We start from the raw sequence: 25,449 nt of genomic DNA, 5'->3' as shown, positions 1-25,449 counted from the left end.
TCTTGAATCTCTTGAACGTTTTGGAAATACACTTACCTTCTTTGTGCCTTGGTTTCCCCATTTGGAAAATGGGGAGAATAATAATTGCCTGTCTTTAAATAGCATTTGGAGCTGTCTTTGGAAGAAAAGTGTCATGCATTATTTTGTAGTCACTACTATAATTCTCAAATCTTCTGAAACCCTGAAACCAAAAGGAGAAATAGAAGTGCCCAATAGAAACATGTTAAGATTAGTCTTAGCCTTGAAGATAGGAAAGAACAATCAATGAGACCTTGATGGAAGCATTCCCCTTCCATAAACAGAATCACAGGGCCAAGTGAGCTGAATGGACCCTTTGGTTGTGAGAAGTGACATTCACATGTTTAGAAGTGATGTCAGAGGGTTAAAAAAGATTCTGTTTTCTTGAAGGTTGTCTCCATTTTAATCTGCCCAAACCTATATTTAGTTTATGAATGACTTGTTTTAGACCTTGGATGCAGCTAATTATACCATGCCACTGGAGCACTCATGCAGTAATCACTGTTAAGTATTTTCAACAGTGCTATGCATTATAGAATTATAGAAAGATAGGGTTGGAAGGGACTTCAGGAGGTCATCTAGTCCAACCCCATATATAGATATAGGACACTCAATAGCACAGCATAGCATTTATATTAAATATTACTTGTGCCCACTTGTGTTGAATTTTCTCTCACTTAGTGGACAGCCAAAGTACATCTTGCAACAAACTCAGAGTTACCTGACTAAAAAGTAGGAACGATTCTATTACTGTCTCTCAGTGTGTAAGCACCCCCATTATAGCAATCAAATTGCCCTACAGAAACATGCAGATATCACTTTATTCTTATAATGGGAGCACTTACACACCCGGGCACATCTATATGTGCACTTTAATGAGAATTAACCTATTTTAATGCACATTAAAGCATCACAAAAAACTGTGCTCTTTAGCTAACACACATTAAAATAGGCTAATATGCATTTTTCTAGTACCTGACAATGGAGGTACTAGATTTAATGCACATTATGTAAACCACATCCATGAATGTGTAGATACCCCCACCCCCTCAGCGTGGGTAATAGACTTCTCCTACATTTTTGTGGTGTAACTCAGAACTGGTTGCAAACTGTACTTTGATTACAGGAACTAGAATCCCACTCTATCTTGTCAGGAAAAAACAGCTTTTGATCCTAGCAAAATTTTGGGGGAGCAGACTCTGCTTTGTCAATGGAGATGGTAATTTGGAGGTTATGTGATACAAGAGTCCATCCTTTGATATGAAACAGCATTTGTCTTATCCTTTAGCTGGGACAGGCTAGAAATAGATGTCACCTAATGATGTGGATCACCTGTGCTGCAATTTGTCATGGCACAACCAATCCACTTCATTGGGCAAAACACATCACCACTCATTCTGTCCCAGGTGGTGTGGTAAAGAGGGTGATGTGATATCCCTTCTTTCCCTGCTCAGTCAAACCCACTCCCCCATGATTGGGGGGTGGGGAGATGGGGAGCAAGGGGGGGAGGAGGGAGAGGCAGGTCTGCCTGAGAGGGAAAGAGCTTTTCCTCACTGAGCCAGTATCACTTCTGCAATCACAGGAGATAGGTCTGGGTGAGCAGGGAACCCCAGCTTCCACACTTATGAAGAGGCATGGGTGCCCAGGGTTGCTGGAAAGTATGAGCAGCTCACGCTGCAGCTCACTACCTTTTGTTGCACCTCTGATTTTCCTTTGATGTGGTGCAACACTGTAATAATGTCTGTTAACTTGCTATTTGTACCACTCTAAACTTTTTTATGGCAGCACAAATGAAATGTCCAGCAATGTCTGTTTCCACCCTCAAAAACCAAGACTTTGTCCAAGAAGAATCATGTCAAATGCCCTTGTGTAGGAGAGTATGATAGCCTCCCTCTCCTTTCTGAGGCCTTTCACACTTACTTAAAGAGATGTACTAAACAACCTGGTCTCAAAATCAGGAAAAGGTGAAGTTAAAAGTGGAGTTTAGTACAATTCAAATTACAAACCAAAAGCCATCACCACATTTTCTTCAAAAAAAATCTATGCTTCAGACAAAACACAAAATGTCTTCAAGTGAAAAGTTATATAGCTGGAACCTCTCTGCCATGTATTCATTTCCCAGTCATCTTTACCATGCCTGGGTTACACTGCCTACCCCAACCTTGACTATCCCATCATTGTGAAAAAAATATAGGCCAAGATTAAAAGAATACTGTTACATATTCAAGGGATCTATTTATAATATGAAGTGTATTGCAGAATTACTTTAGCAAATAATGTCAAGTTTTCTGTATATACAATAGTTAATGTTATTAAAAAATGAAGCCATTATTTATAATAATGTTCATAAAAATGTTCCTCAACCTATGAAGCCATGAGGAAACATATAGGACTTTGCCATAATTGTCTCTGGAACTATCTTAATTTCAAAACTTGTATGACATTTAAATCAATTGCTTTTATATCTTGCATCTTATGTCTATTACAGACTAAAATAAGGTGACAGAATTAAATTGGGTTGGCAGTACTAACTGAGTGGGTGACATAGAGAATGCCCACCAGTTGATTGCCTCCTGATATCTTCTTTTGATACACTCAAGTTGCCTGAAATTGGCCATACCTCTAGTTCTTTGCATTCTCTTAAATATCCTGTGTTGGAATGGAATCCAGGATGCACTGAAATTAATCCATTTCCCCTGGACTAAAAAGCCTTTGGAAAACTCCCCCTAAACACAGGGGACAGGTACTATACCAGGTAAAGCAAGAACGTAGATACTAAAATCAGAGGTCATGTGCTCATCTCTGATCTATGCCTTTAAACAGAAGAAGAAAACCTGGGAACAGAGGTACTTCTCAAAGAGCATGTCTACATGTGCATTTATGCCAGCTTAAATTTATTGGGAGGCTTCTGATTCAATTCAAAGAGATTAATGCGTCTTCTGATTTGATTCAGATTCAGCGATACAGCCACTGAATTGGGCCAAATCTCCTCCAAATCAAATAAGTTACTGAAGCTTTGCATGGTCTAGTGTGGACTGACTTAGAACTAAAGTTAATCCCAAGTCAGTCCACACACAAAGTGTTACTGCGCAGTAAGGCAGTACATGTGTGGCCGCCGGGCTTTGAATATCCGTTCTCGAGTGACTTTTGCCCTGGTGGTAAATGTAGAGCATCCTATGGGCTCGTGTCGTTGACCTAACAGGTGTCTCCTTCTCGAATCGCCTCCCCTGTTCTTGTCTGCCACGACTTGTTGTTCTTCAGTGGACGGGATTGGTCCTCGGGTTTGCTCGGTGGCCCATGGTTCGCCCGGCAGTAATTCACGGGGCTCCGCCACCCCTACACCGCAGCCTCATGCCCCCTTGTGTATGTTGTCTTTCCGTCTGCCTCGTCCCCTCTTGTGGAATCATGTCCCACAGCTGGACGTCTGCATGCTTGTCACCGGCGGTCAGGTTCACCCATGTGGGCCCGTTCCTTCTGCCTTCCCAGACTCCACCCCTTCTCTCGGGGAAACACAAAGAAAGTCTCCAAGGCTGTCTCTTGGCCCCATTCCTCAGGGATACTCACTATACCCGCTACTTCTCCCCTTCACATGGAGCTACAAAACAGAAAATCATCAACAAAACACTAAAGTGATAGACCACCTACTGACGTGGCTACACCCTGTCCCCTTACTACTCCTCCCCTTACTGTGGCTTGGGGCATTCTTCTTACGGCCCGTCGCCTCCAGGATTCCCTCCCGTTCTCTTGTTGACCCGGCCAGGACTGGTGGCGATACCCACCCCAATTGTAACCCCCCCTTGGGGCTTTCCCTGGGGTCTTTCCCTTTGGCGTGACTCCCCTCTTGCCCTGGTCGTCCCAATACTCCCACCTGGAATCCATTCGAGAGTCGGCTGCTCCTCTGGCTCTGTTTTCGGGTCTGGAGTGCCTGCTGTTCACCTGCCTTTCCATTAGCGCTCCCAACTGGGAGCTTTGCCCCTTGCTGTTTGGGTCCGCCCCTGGCTTGTCAGGCTCTGCGGGTCCCGTAGTGAAGGTCCTCTTCCCTCCCAAAGGCAGCTGCAGCCCCCTTCCTTTCCTGCTCTCTCCTCCTCTCCCCTCCACAGCATCAGCCACCATTTTTATCCCCGCCGGCTGGCGCTCAGGACTTGCATGACCAGCCGGCCTTAATTGAATAAAGAGGTGGCTGACGAGCCATGCGGGCTCTTCTTTCCTCCCCTACTGTGCTGTGTCTCCTTGTTGCCGGTAAGTACCTATGGTTATTTCTTCCCTCTCTGTTCCCGGGGCAACATGCATTACTGTGCAGTAACTAATTGGGTGTAAATTTGATACCTGCATGATCCAGGTATCAAATTTACACTCAAGTCAGTTTACTGTGCACTATGGGTGTGCACATGTAGATGTATGCCCGTACTGCTCAGTAATTTCGGTTACTGCACAGTATAGGCACACATGTAGACATGCCCAAAATATTTTGGGGGGTAGAGAAAGTTAACATAACATCAGTAGAACAGACAGTCAGAAGTCTTCAGATGCTGCAAAATAGGTACAAACTAGTACCCTCAACCAGTTCAATTTCTCTTTACTTAAGACAGACATCTCAAACATTTTTGTTCATTTCTTTTTTTGTCTGATAAGAGATCATAGTTGTTATAGTTGGGTATCTTAAAATTATTTAAAATATAATAATATAAAATGTCTACCTGCTCTTATCACATATTTAGCCTTTAGAAGGTGTTGTCTTTTAGTGAAAGATGTGTTTGTTTAATGCACATGAATATGGTATGATTTTTATTTGATTTTATAGAAATGCTGTTTGATTTCAGAACAGTTGGCAACTGTCCCATCCTAGTAGGACTTCATCAAAATGGTTCAAACTCCTTTTGTTTCTTCATATGCAAAATGCCTGTACATCTCATTCAATTATAAACATTGGCCACTAATAAATGGCAATGCTAAAAGGAAATTGGTCTTGATATACTAAATGTTTTTACAGTCACTTCCTTCTTTATTTTCTTTGGCATTTTCCCTGTTTGATATGGAGGGCACTGGGGTAGTTAAAGTGCTGGAGTTCCATCAGGTACTTGACCATTTCTGTTTTAAATTATTGAACAAACAATTCAGGCACCTTCTCAAGAAGTTGAAGCTTTGTGAACTGCACACAGCAGATTGGAAAATTTTCTTGTATAATATTCACTTCCTCTCAGAGGTAAGAAAATTTAGCAAGCTATAGGATATTTCACTGAAAGATGAACCCAGACCCCTTCAAAATGAATGAATGAAAAGACTAGGTATGTTCAATACTCAGATTCAGGCATCTTTTTTCTGTTGGCGCTCATCCTTATGAGCTCCCCCATGTAGGCAAACCCTTGGATCGACAGGAATTTGTTTGCAGCACTGTTGCCATAAGATGCTAATTTGGGATGGAATTAGATGCAACTTCCTCTGTGGAAGTTCTTTTGAAGTCAGTGAATGCTGAAGGTTCTGTTGAGTAAGCAGTGAGTTAAGAGAAATGAATAGAAGTCTACTAAAAATGGTTTTCAATGCTTAGTCAAATGTTTTGCTATGAACAAAAGTATTATAACATGAGTGGTAAGTATACATCTCAGAAGTTCAAATTCTGAGGGCTTATCTACCTAAGGAAGTTGACACAGATTAAAATAAAATTAAAATTAAGTTGAAGTAGAATTGGTCTTATTGATTATCATCTTGTGTGAAATCTCTCTTTCCAGTATATGGGCCCTTTTTTCCAAATTAGGTTAATCCACTTGCAAAGCAAATTGAGATAAACTAGTTTAAGGACAATTTCATTCTGATTTTGTGTGTCCAGAAAAGTATTTAATGTGGTTTATACAATCCATGTTAAAAACTTATTCACAATGAACTGCCTGAATATTCTCAGCCCCAGTAAATATAAAGGAAATCTAAATTGGTAGAAATTACAACTGTTTCTGATGTCCTCAGTGAGCATGTTGCACCAATTTAAACTTCCTCTACACTTGCTTAAGATTCACTTCCATTTAATTGTGCCTGAGTCTGGTTCCTATGGGCAGGCACTTGTGACCACATGGATTCCTATTCAAGTTGCTGTCCTATTCACAGTCATGCACATGTAACGCTTCCCTGCATGTAATAATTAACAGAAGTATGTAAGAAACTATGGGCTAAAGAAGTCATTATCTTGTTTTAATATGCATATTCCTTCACCTTCTTCTAGTTCCTTTGTATATCTTACTACAGATTCCTTACACAATGGTGAGTGAGTGTAAGTGAGTCCAAGCAGAGGCATAAGTCAGCAGAGCCGTGGTAGTCAGGCATAGGGCAAGGACTGCCAGTGGTAGTGGTAGCTAGTGTTTTTGTGTCTTTCCTAAGTTGGTGCCCAGGGTTAATGTGTCTGTCCCCCCTCCTCCCCCCCGCGCTAAATTTTTGCCAAAGTGTAACGGAGTATAAGCTACACTACTTTGCAGTTCATTCATGGATTTGGCCAAAAGCAAGAAAAATATTTTGTGTGTGTTAGCAAAGTAGTTCTAAAAAAGTAATATAACTTGCATGATATTCTATAAAGAAGCAACTACTGGTTCATTTGCATAGTAACGCTTGAAGCACAAATAAAATGAAAAAAATTCCACATGATCACCCAATGGAAAAAAAAAACATATAAAAAGCCTTTCACTTTATTACTATGGCAATAATAGAATGTTGTGCAAAACAAATCCATATAGAACTATATGGTAATTAAATATTATGTCATAAAGTAGCAACTGAAAAGCCAATGAGATCTTTATTACATGTCTGTTTATATTCCAAATCAAAAAGTCTGTTAGAAATTAAATAACTGCAAGGTTTGTTTTGTTCTGAAGAGGAAAAGAGCGCTTGCAATTTTAACATCAAGAAGGACCCATAAAAAGCTTTAAAATGTTTGTAATGTACTGCAGACTTTATAGATTTTATAGGCATGTCAGCTGCTAATAGAAGTTGTTAGATTTATGATAGTGTTTATTATAAGCGTAACTGTGACCCCAGTTTTATAAGTTGGCTTGAAATATATATTTTGATTTTTGTGAATTTTGTTTTTACATTTACAGCATTGTATCTTTTACCACATCCCTAATAACAGGCAATGCCCAGTTAAAGACAGGTGGAAGAAAAGTAATTTTATTTGTAGTTCTTTTAAAAAAGCCTGTTAGAATATTTTAAAATATTTTTAAATATTTACATTTTCCAATATATTACCAAAATGAAATTTTATCTAACATTATGACATATATTTACAAGTGTGATCTATTGTGATCTATGCAGACATTGGTTTAATAATAGTTGATTTCTGTTTACTTCATGTTATGCGTGTGTAACACTGGGTTTCAATGGAGTGATGCCAGTGTAAACCCTCTTGTAGAAAAGAGGTTTATCAGTCCCAACAGATGTGTTGTTTTTAAAGCAGTATATGTGTATGCTATTGTAACGGTCCTTCGGCAAGTTTTAAACTTAGTTAAGTTTGATAGCCAAGGTTTTATTCTATTGTATCTTGATCCTCAAGGGGCTCTCTCACCAACTTCTTTTGTACTCATTGTTTCAAGGTGCTGAGCATTTTCCTTCCAGGGGAAAGGAGGATACCCAGTATCTTATAGGAACTGCTCAGGGCTCTGTGCAGAAGTTGGGTTTGTTTTTTTTAACCCAGTGAATTAAGCCTTTTCTGTGCCACAGGTGGATTAGATAGGACAAGTCCATCAGTCAAAATCCAAATCAGGCCAAAAGGGGAAATTAAAAAAATAAAAAAGCACCAGATCCATAAAATCATCTCTGCCTCCAAATACCTGCAAAACCAAGGGTTTCTATTTGAGTTCAAACTAAAATTCCCTTCCTTTGTAATGTCATCCCATCCTGGAGTAACATTCATCCCTAGATGAACATGCAGTCAACAGAGAAGGCTAGATATTAAAATATTCACTTCATCCAAGTAAGCAGCAATTTTGGCTTGTAAAGTATGTAGCTGAATTAATGACCTACGCAGCTCTTTTAGGCACATTATGGAACATGATCATTAAGTTATACAACTTGATCATTGAAGTATATTAAAAAGTAAGAAGTAAAATATTCAGCGTGATCATTAAAGTATGGAAAATTTACTGAACTAGTAAAGTATGTCAGGGATGACTTTTGTCTTGAATGGCACCTCATAAATAAAACCCTAAACCACAAAGGCAAAAATTCACAAAACCCAAAGCCATACAGTTTTAAGATGTATTTTATGCTTTGAAAACAGCTAAATAAGGGGAAGAAAGAAAATCTTGAGAAATTTCTAAATGTTTTAGTTTGCATGAGTATTGTGATGGCTTTGGCACAGGCTAATCAGCTTTATGTTCTGATTAATTCTATGTAGTACACACTGCAGCTTCTGTAGGACTCATTTGATAGAGACAATTGAGAAGTCAGCTAAATCACAGTTTTCTGGAGAGGTGCACTTTCAAAAAACAGATCATGTAGCTCCAGCTTAGAATATGCTTCATCACCCTTTCGGATTTGCCAAAATCAGCACCCTTTTGGATGCTCATCAATAAGACCTGGGTAGAGCTCTTCCACATAAAATAAAGAGTCTAACGCACTACTCAGAATTTTCCTACTGGGAACTGCATCTAGGGATCAGATCTAGAAATAGTAAAGTATTCAAAGATCTACTGAACTAGGAAAGGAGGCTCTTTGATTTGGGATGGGTGGGAAAGGTTAAAATAACCATTAAAACAGCTACCAGACCCAGAAAATATGCTTTTCACTTGGGCATCAACACCAGATTAATAGAAAAAGGTGAGGAAAAAAATCTAAGGAACAGGAGTTATGCATGGGTGGGTCCAACTCTGCACTTGTCATCTTGGCTTCATTGAGAGTTGAGGATACTCAGTAACTTGGTAGAAAACTCTCTATATCTTTAACACCTAGGCCAAGCAATGAACAGAAGATACTAAAATGAATGTGAGGAAGGAAAAGAAAGGGAACAATGCTCACGCTTATTGTTGGACATAAATTTAACTGGCAGGGGATTTGTTGACATGTGAAGAAGGGGTGAAGCTAACAATTGACTAAGTAGAGCTTGTGAAAAACCAGATAAATTCCACTCCAAAGAACTCACTGGTGCACGAGATTGGATTCCCTCTTGCTTGCTCTGTTTCAGAGCCAACTTAGGAAGCTGCTTGTTTGGGACCCCTGCAGCCTTGTCCCATCTCTGAGTGTGCCACCTGGAACCAGGCTGTGCATGGCTTTGACAGCAGAAGGGAAGTCTTGACTATCCATTTTCATTCCCAGCCCTCCTGGTTGTTCCACAGCTCTGACTTAAGGAACTAGCTAGACAGATATAGTTAGCCATGTTAGCCTGAAGTCAAGTTGAAGTCAGGAGAGATGTGCATCTTATAAACTAACAACATCCTTTTCCAGGAAGAGTTGTAGATCATTAATGATATGTCTGAGGTATTCAAGCCATACTGTAGGGGACAACCAGAGGGACTCTGTTGTCCTTGTCCCAGAGTTGGTATTGTAGCAAGTTGGAGCTGGGTCTGAGTCTGGATTTGTTGATTTGAGTGGCTTTAGTTTTGGGATTGTATTGTAATTTTAAGGAATCCCTGCTCTAGATACTTAATGTGGGTAATGAAGTTAGCTGTGGTGCTCAGTTGGTTTCCAATAAAATGTGGTAGTGCCATTGCAAACCTGTACTGTAGTGTCTAAGAAATGAAGTTGCTGAGTACAGTATCCCAGTGTTAGTTTGAAGGAATGACCTGGAAGATGGGATGGAGTGCCCCCTCAGTAAGTTTGCAGATGACACCAAGCTGGAAGAAGTAGTAGATACACTGGAGGGTAGGGCTAGATTCAGAGAGACCTCAACAGTTTGGAGGATTAAACCAAAAGAAATCTCATGAGGTTCAATAAGGACAAATGCAAAATCCTGCACTTAGGGCAGAGTAGTCCTATAAACTGGTACAGGCTGGAGACCAATTGGCTATTGAGCAGCTCTGCAGAAAAAGACCTGGGGGTTACAATGTAACATATGTTGAATAACAAAGCTACAGTTTGCCTTTGTTGTGAAGAAAACTAACAGCATACCAGGTTGCATTAATAGAAGCATTGCCAGCAGATTGAGGGAAATGATTATTCGCCTCTGTTTGGCACTGGTGAAGCCACATGTGGAGTACGGCGTCCAGTTATGGGCCCTCTGCTACTGAAAGGGTGTGGACAAATTGAAAAGAGTCCAGCAGAGGACAGCAAAAATGGTTAGAGGGCTAGGGCACATGACTTATGAAGAGAGGCTCAGGGACCTGGGCTTATTTAGTCTGGAGAAGAGAAGACTAAGAGAGGATTTAATAACAGCCTTCAACTACCTGAAGGATGGTTACAAAGAGCTAGACTGTTGTTAGTAGTGTCAGATGACACAACAAGGAGCAATGGTCTCAAGTTGCAGCAAGGGAAGTTTAGGTTAGATATTAGGAAAAACTTTCTCACTAGCAGGGTAGTAAAGCACTGGAACAGGTCACCCAGAGAGGTTGTGGAATCTCCATCTTTGGAGGTTTTTAAGACCTGGCTTGACAAAGCCCTGGTTGGCATGATCTAGTTGGAGATGGTCATGCTTTGAGCAGGGGTTTGAATTAGATGACATCGTCAGGCCCTTTCCAACCCTCATTTTCTATGATTCTATGAAGTGTGGAAGTCATTAAAGTTCTGATGAAATATCTCTCGTGATTCCTTCCCATGTGTCCATACAATGAAGGTGTTGTCAATGTACCTTAGGTAGATCATGGAGATAAGAGGGCAGCTGCAGAGGAAACAAATTTCAATGTCTGTCATAAATACATTGATATACTGGGGAGCCATGTGTGTCAATGACAGTGACACTTGTTTATTTGTATAGTGTCTCAGAGCACTTAGGTGCCCTGCTCCTTTAAAGAGTAGACATTGCTAGGGAAAGAACCCTAGTGGGGAGCCCCAGTTGCTGGTTACCAGGGCAACCAGAGTGAGATAGTGGCTCACACCTGCCAGCGGTCAGCTAAGCGGAAGGGGCAGGGCCTGGCTCACATATAAACCCCAGGGCTGAGGCCAGGAGGGCAGTTCCCTGCCAGCAGCCAAGGGGGAAGTAGCTCTTCCAGAGCAACCAAAGGGGAGAGGCCTGACTGCAGAAGCAGCTTCTGACACTGTTGAGGGACAGAGTATTCCCTGGTATGATTTGAATGGTGTTGTAGCCGGGTGGCTTGAATTTATGTTATAGCCCAGGGGCTTGTGTTTTGTTTACTGTTTACAACCGGTGGTTTGGGTGAGGCTATTAGCGGATAGAGGAGGCCTCATAGGGGACCCACGGCAGTGTGGGGACTCCAGAACCAGCAAAGGCGCAGTGCGAGACAGGGCCGTGGAGAGCCCAAGTGCCAGTGAAGGCGCAGGGTGAGACAGGGCCAAGGAGAGCCCAGGTGCCAGTGAAGGTGCAGGGCAAGACAGGGCCGAGGAGAGCCTGGGTGCCAGGGAGGCACAGGGTGAGACAGGGCTGTGGAGAGTGCAGGGAGGACCAGGGGGCCAAATTATAACAAGGCCTGGGCCAAACAACGTCAGTTTCATCTGTGAGGCTTGGGGCGTGGTAAAGGGATGGTTGGAGCCACGCATAGCCCATAAGGCTAGGGTGCCCCGAAACACCCATTGTAGAACGGGACCCACAAGGGGTCCAGGAGCCCACAGGATCAGAGTACAGCAAACCGTGTCCAAGATGACATAAAGGCAGCCTCCCTAATATATATTTACCAACAAAGACGTGGTGGGTGAGAATCAAGGGTAACCATTGGGCCAACTTGGCACGGTAACGGGACCTTGGAGAGATCACAGCCATCCTTCATGACATATAGGAAATCCCCAAACCTGAAATAGTTATGTGTGAAGACAAAGAAGGAGATTGTAATGGAAACAGAAGCAATTTTCTTGTTGGAGATAATGTTTTTTACACCTGGTAATCCGTCTTCATGGGGAGTACAAGTTGGTGTACAGAGATATGACATCCATCGTGTTAGCTGGAAATTTGTCAATGGGGGCCAGTTTCTTTAAGAAATCTATGGTGTCTTTCAAATAGCTGGCAGCTCCAGTTGCATATGGGAACAGGATAAAGTCCATTTATCTGATTTCCAGTTTAGGTTCTCAGAGGGACTTTATCTCTTGTTGAGGAAAATAAATTCAACCCGAAGTTCCAAACAACAAAGCAGACAGCTCCTCAAAGTATTATTGGGTAAAGGCCACCGAGTCAGAGGATCTTTGCCCCCTCAAAGGAGTCCCTAATACAGCTGCAAAGCCCTGAGTTCTTCAATGTTGTTCCTTTTACAATCTGTCCAACTACAGAAACCTACAACTCCTCTTTTGGTCCTCGTCTTCAGACTCTGCCCTTCAGACAACATCCTCCTTGTCCATCCTTGCATATACATCCTGGCTGCACAGTTTATTTTGTGTCATGTTTATTTCTTTCTCTTTCCTGGAGGTGTTACCTGCAACCTCCATGTTTGCTGAAGTGTCAAAGCTGTTCAGATCTCAGTAGATGGGTGTGTCTTCTGTCATGTAGGCCAGCAATTTATAACAATATGAACACATTTAAAATGGAAGTATTACAGTAAACCTCATAGTCCATCGTCTTCTGACCCCATAAATTTTGCACTCTTGCTTATCCCAAATTTATCAGAAGAGGTAAAGGCTACCACCCTGTTTATTTTATTGTCAGGTGATTAGGGCACACTCCTGGAAAGTGGGAAAAGTCATTTTGACCACTGTCAGGCTGAGAAAGGACTTTAAAAAAAAGCTCTCCCACTTTGAAGAACATTGTTCTAACCACAAGGGCCATTGGGCAAAAGATCAGGACTGCCTCCACCAGCAGCTATGTTTGAGAGTGACTGTGGCATACTGGGCTTATGCCATTATGTCAATCAGGCACTAGGTATTCTCAGTGAACACTTATCAGATCATGGACTTCAGTGTAGTTTAGGCATCTGCCAGCTCTAGTGTGAATCACAACAGAGCTTAGGAAGGACGTGCCTATGTGCTTCTGAACATGTATACCAACTTAATCTGAGATGCCTAGAGAATTTTTCAAGCCAGAATGGAAGCACTGAATATGCACATAGGTGATTGTGTAGCTGTTGGAGTGGGGTCAATCTAGATCACACTTTGTGACTTAGATGCCTAGAATTCTGGCTAGGTCCCACTTCAGCACCTATAAGAATGATTTGAACTGGGCCCCAGAGAGGCAGTTATGACCTAATGGGTCAGCGGCACTGAAAAAGATTAGCAGCAGCTCTATCAACACATATATACATTCAGACAACAGCCTGCCACGCTTTGCATGACTAGGTTTGAAAAACAGCTCATCTCCCAGAACATCTTGGACCAAAAGTATACTGATATGGAGGAGTGGACAGAGTCCCTGGAGCTCTCTGCTGGGTTTTTGGAAATGTACAATAGAGTATACATCACAAAGTCAGTGCACAGTGGTGGCTGCATGCCTGTCTCTGGCACCAGTTACTGCCTCAGTCAGTTGTGAGCAAATTTTTACACAGATGCAGGCTCTCCTGATGAAGGCCACATGGTCTGGGCCTGTACAAATTTAGAGAGTGGAAGGATTTAAACTGCTGTAACACCATGTGAAGCAAGAGATGGTGACCACGTAGATATCCACTTCCAACTGTCAGGAACAGAGAGAGAGAATTACCTGTTTGACCCAACAATAGCTGCCAATGAATAACTGAAACTTAAACAACTGAAGATGAATGAGAACCAACCCCATTTGATACCTTCTTCTCCACAGTATGTAAGATGGGGAAGATTGGTCCTATACCTTGAGTCCGTAGCCTTGCCTAGAATCAGAGCTATGGCTCATTCATTCCTCAGCTGGAGGAACTCTACCCTCCATCCTTTCATGGGGGTGCTCTGGAGACTCTCCTACCAGCTTCTGTGCCACAGTACACTGGACTGAGACTGCATCTATCTCCTCGTACAAGCTGCTGCAAAAAGTAGCTCAATTACCTGCTCCCTTGCTGTTCCCAGGCATAGCCAACTTTTCCAGAAAAGAAGCCAGATGATGCAAAGTGGGCAGTAATGGTGCACTTAAAAGGTCAAGAGCTGGGGAGCTGGCCCAGTGTTGTGTGGTGATTAGCAGCCACATAGCTTGCAGGGTCCATGAGAACTACTAAGTCAGCAAGGACCAGAGGATAGTGGTCCCTGGCTCCCTTCATTGTTCAGTGAGAATAAAAAATGGCCCATCTTTCATCCAGCAGTCTCAGGGACATGTGGGGAGTGAAAGGCAGCCCTGCACTATCACTGCCCCGGGATCCCAGCCCCAGTCCTGGCCTTGACCCTGGCCCTTCCTGCTCCTGGGTGCCACTCCCTACCTGCCTGCTCTGTCCAGCACCCCCAGATGGGCCCAGGGCCAGAGAGGATCAATTGGCACCTCCCTGGCCCCCTCCGAGCAGTGTAAAGTGCCATGATGGGGGGCCAAAGCTGGGTCAGCAATCCCCTAGTACTGGCCTTCAACAGCTCACCAGAACTCCAAGTCAGCACCCCGACCCCACCACCCTTCAACAGCTTACCAAAACTCCTTAAGTGGCCCTCCAGCCCAAATAATTGCCCACTCCTCTTGCAGCCAATGGATTAAAGTTGTAACATTTTGAATTTCCCAGCTGTTGGTCTGTTTTTTGAAAACAGATGATCAAATACTCATGTTAATTTTTTTCATTGGCTACATTCTAAGATTTTTTAAAATCAAGCTGGAGCAAGTCTTATGAAAAACAAGCTAAGATGAAAGTTTTTGAAATATGTTAGGAAAATTATTCCTCCCCAACAGTGTGCATCATTCTGTGAAACATTCTAGAGCACTGATACTTTTACTACTATTACTAAGTCTTTTGCATTATTAGAATAATTAAAAACATAAGCACACTGCTTTGCAGATTTCAGAAGGTTAGAAACCCAAAAAGCATCTTTTGTACAGTGCCTGGTTATATTCATTCCTCCCAGCAAAATGGGTTTGATTCAGTGTCTGCAAATATAATTCCACTTATATTTCTTCTCTTAAGAATAGAACAATAATACTTATCCTGCAGGTCCAATTTCTGTAGTGTGGTTAATACTGGAAAATATTATTTTCCAATTAAGAGCCAGGTTCCTTGTAGTTATAGAAGAAATATATTTTATTTTCCATTCAGTTATAACAATCATGTGAGAAGTGACAAGGAAACAGGAGCACAAGAGCAAACGCCATCTGTTTCTTTTCAAGTATTTTGAATCATGTGAAGCACAAGGGTGGCAAAGCTTGTACTTTTAAACTTACAAAAGTAGAAAATAAAAAATAAATGTTTTGCATATGTTAAGCAACAATTTTTAACTAAAAATTGAATAGTTTACAAGAGCTTTTCATTTTCACTGGTACCTACCAGCACTGCTATAATAAAATCACTTGCTATTTGGCATAATGGAAATCCTGTGTTCAGTCTTTCTTGGTTGAATGCTGGCATATGACCCTGAAGAAAAAGTAGTTTCTTTTTAAAATGCTTACATTATTTTATTTCTTAATGTCATTTCATACTATACAGTTCCTAGGACTTACTTTTATACATAAAACTTGCCTTCATTTTAAAAACTCTAAATGTTGCTGCTGCTTTGTTCAGAACTAATAGCTGAGGTTGAATATAGCTTTAGTGACAAAGTTTACACTAATGCTACCTTTTTGGAATCCTAGACTTTGGGCAGCACAATGGACTTCTGTGTTTTGCTGTTCTTGAATAAATAAGCAGAAAAACCTAGCTGTTATTTACATTAAAAACAGGTTACTCCAAATACACAATGTTTTAATGGGTTGATTATTTCTTATTACTCTTCCATCTTACCTTCCATACAAAGCAGATTTTAAACATGCAGAATTCCACTGATTTGAATGGGATTTGTAATAGTATTTATGCACCAAGGGCTGACAGTGTGTCAGCTTTGAAATGACGTGCTGAAAATGGAAATATTATATCTCATGCACTTTTACTGAATACACTTGTTTTCCCCCACACACACACTCACATTTCACCTCACCAGTATTTAGCTGATGCATCCCTACAATGGGCGATTCAGTTAAAAAAAACTACAGCAGTTATCTTAGAGATTGAAATCAGGAGAATAATGTATTGTAGGCCCAATTCTGTGTTCCATTATAGTTCATGGTTATATCCCCTTTTTAGTCAATGAGATTTCACTAACTCTGTATCTAAGAACCCTAAAGAATATCATATATTGAGACATTTCACCTAATCAATCCTTACTTCATCCCTTCATGGTTAGTATTATAGCCCACATTTAATATCATCCACTTCTTTACACCTCTGTTAAACCACAGATGAGCTTTAAACTTCTTTGCTTATGTTGGCTTAAGTTTCACCATTTACATTGTTAATGATGGTTGTTGCCTTTTTTCTTCGTGCTACTTACATGGCTCTCTTTCCTTTGTGACATTCCTTGAAATAGATTCCACTGCTGCAGGAATTGTGAGGCTGCCTTCTCCATGAACTTCCCCTCTGTGGCTGGCTGAATGCTACATCATGATTTATAAATGTATTCAATGGATCCACCACTGATTCTATGTGTATGTTTTGTCTAGAGTGAGGAATGGCAGAAAATCATTCAGTCTAAATCTTCTCAGGAGGTGTCGAAGAAAGATATCCTTATCCGGGTCCATGAAGTAGTGACTGCTTGCTTTAACACCATTTCACAAGAGTTTAAAGATATTGATTGTACAAAAGAAAATACAATATCAAAGGAGGACTTCAGGGGGGTTTGTAACCAGCATTTTCTGCTTCTAACTGACAAACAAGTAAGAAATGCATATTTTTTAAAGTACATAACTCACTGAAAAGGACGTAGGAATGTGTTTGCATATTATTGTGTATAGACAAATAATTTACAAAACAAGAATTATTGGAGACCATTATTCCATAAATATTTATTACCACATTAGTGAGGAATTATTTTTTTAAGCTACATGACTTTGTTTGGGAACTCAGCAAGCTCCCCCAAAGCTTTTCTGCTTAGCAAATCACAGGCAGGCATTGCGAAATAATGAGGGTATGAATTTAGAGTGCAGTAGTTATTCTGCACTAAGCCCCTTGTATGGAGTGAACTAGTAGTTTAGTGAAAAGAGGACTTCTAAAAGATCCCTAAAAATGGGAGTCTTAGTGTGGATTAAAAGTATCCACATTGGGAACCAGTGCAGAAGAGCCTGGACCATGAACTCTAGATGGTATGGAAGAAGTCTTCTATAGGCAGAATCTGGGTACATCTTTTTGAGCACAAGGGCTTCTCAAATCTAGTTCTCTTGCTTTGCTTCAGCCTGATCAGCTAATTTGCTTTCGCCCCTATGGAGGAGACAACACAGCAGCTCTGCTTTTCAAGGGACAGGAATGACATTGAGTCTTCAGAGCAACAATGACTCCAGAATTCTTGCTTGTCAGGACAGCAGACAAGCCAAATTGCCCCTAGCTGGCCCTGCTTACTTGAGTGAGCCTGGCTGCCAATGGCCTAACTACCTACCTGGTCCCAGTTGCCTGAATGTGTGTGACTTCAGCCTCTGATTCCATGTTCCTATTTTCCCATTCCCTGGATCCTACCTGTTTTTTCCTAGTGTCCTTAGGTCCTTCTTGTCTGTTCCTGGTTTCCTGTTTCCTGGGTCCTGCTTGTTGGTTTTCTGGCTTTGTCCTTGTTCTTGGTTCTTGTTTTAGGTTCCTGTTTCCAGACTCAAGCCCACACCCTTGTCCTCTGACAGCCAAGTTCTGGCGTAGCTTGGTGTATTTGCTCACATCCCAGTCCCACACAGCTATAACCAGGGGGTCGAGAGCAAGCAGCTAGTGACTCTGAACTGGATTCCTGCCTCCTGTTCCATTATACTGTCATAGAGACGCAACACCCCCCTTCCCTCTCTTCTTCCCTTCCCTCCCCTCCCCTCCCCACTCATTCCCTTAGGCTCATGGTTCTACTACCCAGGGTGACTGTCTATATCCCAGTCCCTTTTATAGATCTTAGCCTCCTGACCTTCCTGCTTTTGATTCCCTGATGACAAAATCATCACATTATCCAGCTGAGGGTTTGCCTCCTGTTTAGTCCATTTAGTTCCTGTGCATACAAATCAAAAGAACAGTTAGTAAAGTCCTTTGAGCATTTGTGATTTTGTACATTTTGCCATTCAGCAAACACATTCTTGGCTTTGTTTTCCAAGACTTCTTTAACTGCTTCCATGAATACTGTTTCAGGTGCAAGATGCATTTTTATAGTCTTCAAGTCTGACTGTTATTCTATATATGTGCTTCCTACAATGATTTACTTTTGCTAAACAAAATATCTCTACAGTTTACTTAGTGTAACCGAAGCTGCAGACCTAAGTTCTTTGCAATTTTTTGGTTCCCAATTTGTAACAGTCTGGACCAGGGGTTCTCAATCAGGGGTACACATATCCCTGGGGATACTTGGACCGGTCCTAGGAGGTACAGGTGGGTGGGCGGGGACAGAGTGCTGCCACCTCCCAAGAGCAGGGCTGGGGTGGGGCGAGGGTAGAAAAGCCATTCTGTGGGGCAGGGAAGGTCACATGTAGGCCACTGACATCACACACCAGCCCTGTGAGCTTCCTCACCCCACAGAGGGACACCACATTCGCCCACACACTAACTGCCCCCACCCCAGTTGGCATCTGGCTGCTTGCTAACCGCCAACACCCCACCCACCCCCAGTCAGCATCTGGCCACCGGGGGTACTTAGACTAAAAAAGGCTGAAAACTCCTGGTCTGGACAGCCCAGTTTGTTTTTGCAAATGAGTCAAAGGCACTTAGTAGTCACAAATCTTTAAGCATTCGCTAAGAAATAAGCAGTCTGTCATACAAATGCATACTGTTGTCTGGCAGTATTACATAAGGACTCTTATTTTCTTTGTTGGAATCTTCCTGTCTGACTGAGCTTCTATGGAAAGGTCCACCAACTTCAGCAAGCTGATGGTTTTGTCTTCTGTGATCCCCTTGGCTTCCTGAAAAGATCAAAGATGTGGAAACTAACAAACCAGAGTAAAATGAAGCCATCAAAAAGGCAAACAAAATGTTAGGGATTATTAAGAAGGGAATTGTAAACAAAACTGAAAGTATCATCATACTCCTTTTAAAATCCACAGTGCACCCATACCTTGAATAGTGTGCCCAGTTCTGATCTCCACACCTCAAAAAGGATATAGAAGAACTAGAGAAGGTACAGGGAAGGGCAGCAAAGATTATTAGTGGTATGGAGGGGCTACCATATGAAGAGAGACCGAAGAGGCTAAGCCTATTCAGTTCAGAAAGAGACACTTGAGAGGGTACATGATAAGGGTTTACAAAATACTAAGTGCAGAAGGGAAAGTAAATAAGGATTTATTATTTACCATCTTGCACAATACAAGAACTAATGATCACAACATGAAACTAGTAGATAGTAAGCTTAAAACTAACAAAGGTAAGTTCTTCTGCACACAGTGTGTACTTCAAGTGTGGAATTCATTGCCACAAGATGTTGTGGAAGCTGACAGGTTAGCCAGATTCAAAAAAGGATTGGACAAATTCTTGGAAGAAAGGGGCATCAGTAGCTATTGAGCATGGGAGTTAGGGGTAAAGCCTCTGAATCAGAACTTCGTAGACCTTAAGACTACTTACAACCATGGGGGGAAAAAACGGTGCTTTACTTTAAGCTCAGCGTGCCCCTGCGCCAAGCGCAGCACATGCCCATCACATTAGTTGTACCCAGCTTGCCCAACACCTATATAGATTGGGTGCTTCAGCAGGGCTTTTTGGCACTTTTATCTAATAGCTGATTCAATCAGCTATTAGATAAAAGTGCCAAAAAAGCCCTACTGAAGTGCCTGATCTTTACAGATGCTGTGGAGCTGTGTCTAACTAATGTGCTGCCTGTTCCGGTAAAATGCTGGTTGTTGTTTTTTTCTTCACATCTGTCAGTGCCCTAAATGCTGGAGGCTGCAAGTGAGAGAGGAACAGTGGAAAAAAAACCCTGGTCATATCCAGTCCATGCTCCGCCACTGTGGCCACATCAACACGAGACGCTGACCGCGCAGTCATTACTTGTATAAACAAGTGCTAAATGACTGTACAGTAACCAGAGTTACTGCATTTTTGTGTCACTGATTACACAGTAGCTTGTGACTATTGTGCAATAGCGTTGCATCACGCTCCCTGCCATGCAATGCTACTGTGCAATAGTCATGGATTACTGCACAATCAGCATCTCATGTAAATGCGACCTGTATGACACAGAATACTGGAAAAGATCTGACCCAGTGAATGGCAATTCTTATAGTCTTAACACTCCCCCCCCCACACACACACAAAGGCTTATGGATTCAGTCCATTATCTCTGTAAGTGACTCTTTTGGATGGATAGTTTTGTAGATTATTCTTCAGCTAATAATAATGCTCCACATGAAAACAGAAGACTTGTCCACGGCCCATGGTCCTGATCACTCACATTCTTGTGCTGGGATGATTGCTTGAGATATAATCAAGGGATGGCGTGGAACTCCTGTAGCAGTGGTTCATAGGCTGCTCAGCTATGGTGCACTGGCTACACAAGAGAGTTGTTGCTGGTGAGCTATAAGCAGCAAATCTTTTTTCTTTGGAGTTGTATGTCCTCCTCCTCCTGGGGCAGAAGACAGGATTGTGGTTTCGGACTTTATTCCATGAGGTCTTTCACATCCTGGCTACATTTCTGCCATAAAGCTCCCACTAGATCAGCTGCTGTCTCAGCATAGGTTTTTGTACCTGGAATGCAGCTGGGATTTGTCAGTATCCCAGCCAGCAGTGCTGACATGACAGGGGAACAAATGAGTCCAGCTTTCCCCAGATTTCTATATGTGCTAGACCAAAAATGAATGGTGCAGTGGCTTCTATCAGTATACTTAATTTAATTCCATCAATGGGATTTTCATCCCAGAGATGACATGGTTAGTAAAATAGAAGGCAGCCTGAGCATACACTTGATATTTTACTTAGTTGTGTTCCACCTTTCCTCACTTCCTAAAAGGAGCTTTGTCATGGTTGGTGTGGTGCAACAACCTGAAAAAAATGTAAAGCACCTAGGCCATAAAAAAAAATCATGTTCTTAGTGATTTTTTATTGCAGATACATCCATGAATTTAACAGTCCACAAATAGTTAAGAATGTAAGAGATGCCAGACTGGGTCAGATCACAGGCCTATCTTGTAAAATATTCCTGTCTCTTATAAAGTGGACTGCCTTTGATTAAGAATGTTTGTAGTTTCTTGGTAGGCCTTGGCCCACTGGCCTTGTACAGTAAATAAGCCTGCCTCTCACAGTGGCTGGGAGTGGAGGCTCAGGAGAAATATATATAGATCTGGGGCTATCAGACTTATCTGCCACCTGCTCTTCTTCTGTTACAGCTTCCAGTCCTAATTTGGAGAGTACACCCCTAGCTATCATGCTTAATACCCACTGATGCACTTAACCCGGATGAATTTGTCTGGCCCTTTTTTGAACCTGGTTAAATTATCAGCCCGCATAACGTCTTACAGAAATGAGTTCCACAAGTTAATTTGGTTGGAGATGTTTCCTCTGGTATCTTTAAACCAATAATGGATGCCAAGGTGGGTAATGAATAGGGGATAATTCACTCTAGATCTATCTGGTTCGATGCGCTCCCTCTAAAGCATCCAATCTTGCCACTGTCAGGGACAGCAAACTAAGCTAGATGGACCATTGATCTGACCCACTATGGAATTTTTATGTTCTTATTACATACTGTGTAAAAAAACCAAAAAACAAAAACAAACAAAAAAACCCTTTCTTTTTTCATTTTAAAACCTGTTCCCTAATAATTTTGTTATATATCCATCAGTTCATTTTCCCTGGAGAGAATATTTCCTAGCAAAAACCTGAAGCATTCTTCTTCCCATCCCATGAAAAACATTCAGCGTTGCAACAAAGGAGGGGCCTTTGCCTGGGGTAGGATGGAGAATTGGCAACCCCCAACCTTAGGGAATTATTTTTTTCCCCATCTTTAGGAATAATAAGCCACATATCTCCAGCTGAAACATCCTTCAGGCTAGATTCCACACTCTTTATAGAAAAGAGTCAAAGAGAGAGTAGCAGCTGTTTGATACTGAAAGAGGCTTAATATGAAGGAATAAAAATAATAAAATCAAGATGGACTCTCTGCCAGGCACATGTGGAAGTAGAAGAGGGCCTGATTCTCATTTAAACACAGGCTCTTTTATGCCTAAATGGAAGTTTGTGTAAATGTGACTCAATCCAGTATCTCTAGGAGGCAGTTTGATGTTGATAGGCCTCTCAGAAGCATGTCAGGGCCACGGGAGATCTTTCCAATTTGTAGACCATGCTGTTGTTCTGGTTCAAAGTCTTTACAAAGGTATTGTTAATGGTCATAAGCAGGTAGAGTCACAAAGGAAGTCAACTTTATCCTCTTCTGGATGATGCCCACCTTTACTTGACAGAAGAAAAGCTCAGTTGGAACCTATGGAACACTATAGATCAAGTATTTCTTACTGAAAGTGAGTTTCATATGGTCTGATCCTTCTGGAGGAGATGTAAAAGCTAAGGCTTGAATGTCCCAGACTTTATGTAGGAGCATTAGCCACTATGTCTTGAACAAATTCCAAACTACATTTTTATTGTACCAGTCTATCTACCTCAATCTCCTTAGATCTTTCCTTGAATGCAAACTTTTCTCTTGTTTAACTAATCTGTTGTATGCCACCCCAAAAGCAGCTGCACTTCATTGGTGGTTGTAATAGCCCTATCTATTAGGGCTGTGTGAAGCTTCTGTTGTTGATTCAATTCGGAGGAGATTCAGCCTGATTTGGCAGCCAAATCTCTGAATCTGAATCGAATCAGGAGACCCATTAATCTCTCTGAATTGAATTGGAAGCCTCCAATTCAGTTCAGAGATATTTGATGATTCGACCATAGACACAGCTTTATATGGTTTTTCTACATACCTCAAGGTACTAGGTGCAGCTCATAAATGCTAAGATGGTGGGGCAGATGGAGTATCCCATGGAAGCATGGTGGGGGTCCCCCGCATGCTCAGCAGCAAACCCAAAAGTGGACCAGAAGTACTCCCAGGCCACTTCCAGGTCCACTGCAGAGCATGTGGGGGGACCCTCCCCATTACCCCCAGGCTCGGCAACTGCTGCCTTCTGGGTCTATGGGCAAATTGCTGATTCTCTGAATCAGAATTGAATCTTCAAATTTGGATTTGTCCAAATCGAATCAGGACAGTGATCCAAATCAGCTAATGGAATCGCTGTCCCCTGAATCAGGCTAAATCCGAATTGGTATTGAATATGGCCTGCTTTGCACAACCATACTAGCTATAGCTAACAGAGTTGACATCTGTAAAGCACTTTGAGATCCTTAGATGAAGTGCAAAGTGTGTGTGTGTGTATATATGTGTGTGTGTGTGTATATACACACACACACACATATATACACACACTATATATATATACACACAATTAATAAAATGATAGCATTTTATTAATTGCTATCCACCATTATTGGTGAATACAATATATATAACATTAATAAAATGATAGCAGCCAGGCCAATGGGGGAAACGTTGAAAGGGAAATTCAAAATACATCCTTGTCCTTTGAAGTTTGACTGCAACTTGTCACATGCATCAAAGCCTTACAGGGGACTAGCTTCCTTTAGAATTGAAATATCTGCTGAAAAAAAAGATCAAATCGAGAGCAGATTAAGGTTCCCATTTTGATTATATATATTTTGAAAAAATCAGTAATGAGGACCCTAAAAGGGAGCACTGCTCTTTTTTAAAGAACTGTTGGGTGCAGCTCACTAACAGGCAAATTGTGAAGATCCTATTGATTAGTATCTTATATCATAAGTAATCCCATTTAATTCAGTGAGATTAAGTGCTGTTATTGTATTAAGTGCTGTTCAGTGGGTGTCAGATCACCCTAATCTGGGCCTTCTTGGAATTCTATAAATCATCCAAGAGGTACATTCCAATATCATTATTACTAATGCTGAGTGGTATGTAGCAAGTCACATTAGACTGAATGTAAGCATTTAAATATCAAAAAGAGAAGTAGGGTATCAGAATCTGGCCGCAGCTGTTCCATGATTATCTGTCTGTTTTGTACTGATACAGTTCATGACATGGTATTATGACCATGGTTTCAAAGGCTATGCAGTTTTTCCACTGCATTCTTTTAACTTTTGTGATGAGACATTTTTGCCCTGAGGGTTAAATAAATTGTTGATGAAGATAAAATAACTGATGAAATCTGAATGATCTGTTGAGGTGTTTGCAGAACTTAGGTACACCTGACAGAATGAGAAACTTCACTCACTGGTGCTTAGACAGGATACAGGTACACAATGTGTCTGATTTACATTTTATGTTAAAGTGTTCTTTTATACTGCAGCTCAATCACTGTGTCTAATCACAAGGTTTAGTAGTCTTAAACATCCCACGAAGGGCCCAATTCAATTAAAAAATGTCCTGCAGAAATCCCTTTTTCATTGCTTTCTCAGCCTTGTGTAGGCTTCTGCAGAGAAGCCGTGATTTTTTTTTATTAAATTAGGCCCTAGGATTCCTGCCATTCCAAGTTATCTTCTCACTTTCTGTTCAGTATTTTTTTAGTGCTCTGTACATAATAGATTTTTTTTCCCAGCTAGCATGTACAAAAAATGGTATTTGCTTCTCCATTAGTTTGAAAACCTCTGGAACACAGTGCCTGTCAATGCTGATGGGAAATTAAAGTACCGTGACTTTTTGAAGACATTCAATGCTGAAGCAGTGACAATGCCATCAGACACTCTAGATGCAAATAATCCTGGATCTGCCTCCAACTGTAGTACCCCTGCAGAGCCTGGGTCACAGTTATCTTCTCAGCCTTCATGCCCCAAAACAGCATCTTCAGCTTTTGGTCAAAGCAAAGTAGGTGCTCACTTAGGGAGCTTTCTGGATGTTCATGTTTAAGGGTCTAATTTAATATGAATCCAAGTCAATGCAGATGTTCCCATTGATTTCACTGAGAATTGAACTGGACCCTAAATTACATTAATAAAAAGCTTAGCAATTTTCAGAAAATCTGTAATGTTAAAAGATGGGCCAGATAGTGTAATTTAATTTTGTTTCATCTAAGTCAGTGGAATTATGCCAGTTTACATATTGTAAGAATCCTGTGTCTTAAAGGGCAGACACAAATGAAGAGTCCAAGGACTGAATTCACATGTGTGTAGACGAAATGGGGCCCCTAAATTGAAGCAGTGGGTTTTTAAAAACACCACTTTAATTTAGGGCCGATTAAACCCCCGTGTCGTGCATACACTGACTTACCTGCCTCTCTGGCAGTGGAGAGGGGAGGGTGAG

At 41.5% G+C, this 25,449-nt stretch overlaps 1 protein-coding gene across 1 annotated transcript in view; it reads left to right on the top strand.

Annotated features, from left to right (window-relative positions):
• Positions 1-25,449, top strand: part of EFCAB6 (EF-hand calcium binding domain 6) — a 271,537-nt gene that overhangs the window by 219,837 nt on the left and 26,251 nt on the right. The window contains 3 exon segments of the mRNA XM_019515844.1: positions 5,009-5,221; positions 16,649-16,861; positions 24,787-25,014. Coding sequence (XP_019371389.1) covers positions 5,009-5,221; positions 16,649-16,861; positions 24,787-25,014 — 654 coding nt within the window.

The sequence above is a fragment of the Gavialis gangeticus genome, unplaced genomic scaffold, assembly GCF_001723915.1.
Source record: "Gavialis gangeticus isolate Ggan-Ray unplaced genomic scaffold, GavGan_comp1, whole genome shotgun sequence".
NCBI lineage: Eukaryota > Metazoa > Chordata > Crocodylia > Gavialidae > Gavialis > Gavialis gangeticus.
Note: the sequence above shows the minus strand (reverse complement) of the source record. Positions and strands in the feature narration are given on the sequence as shown.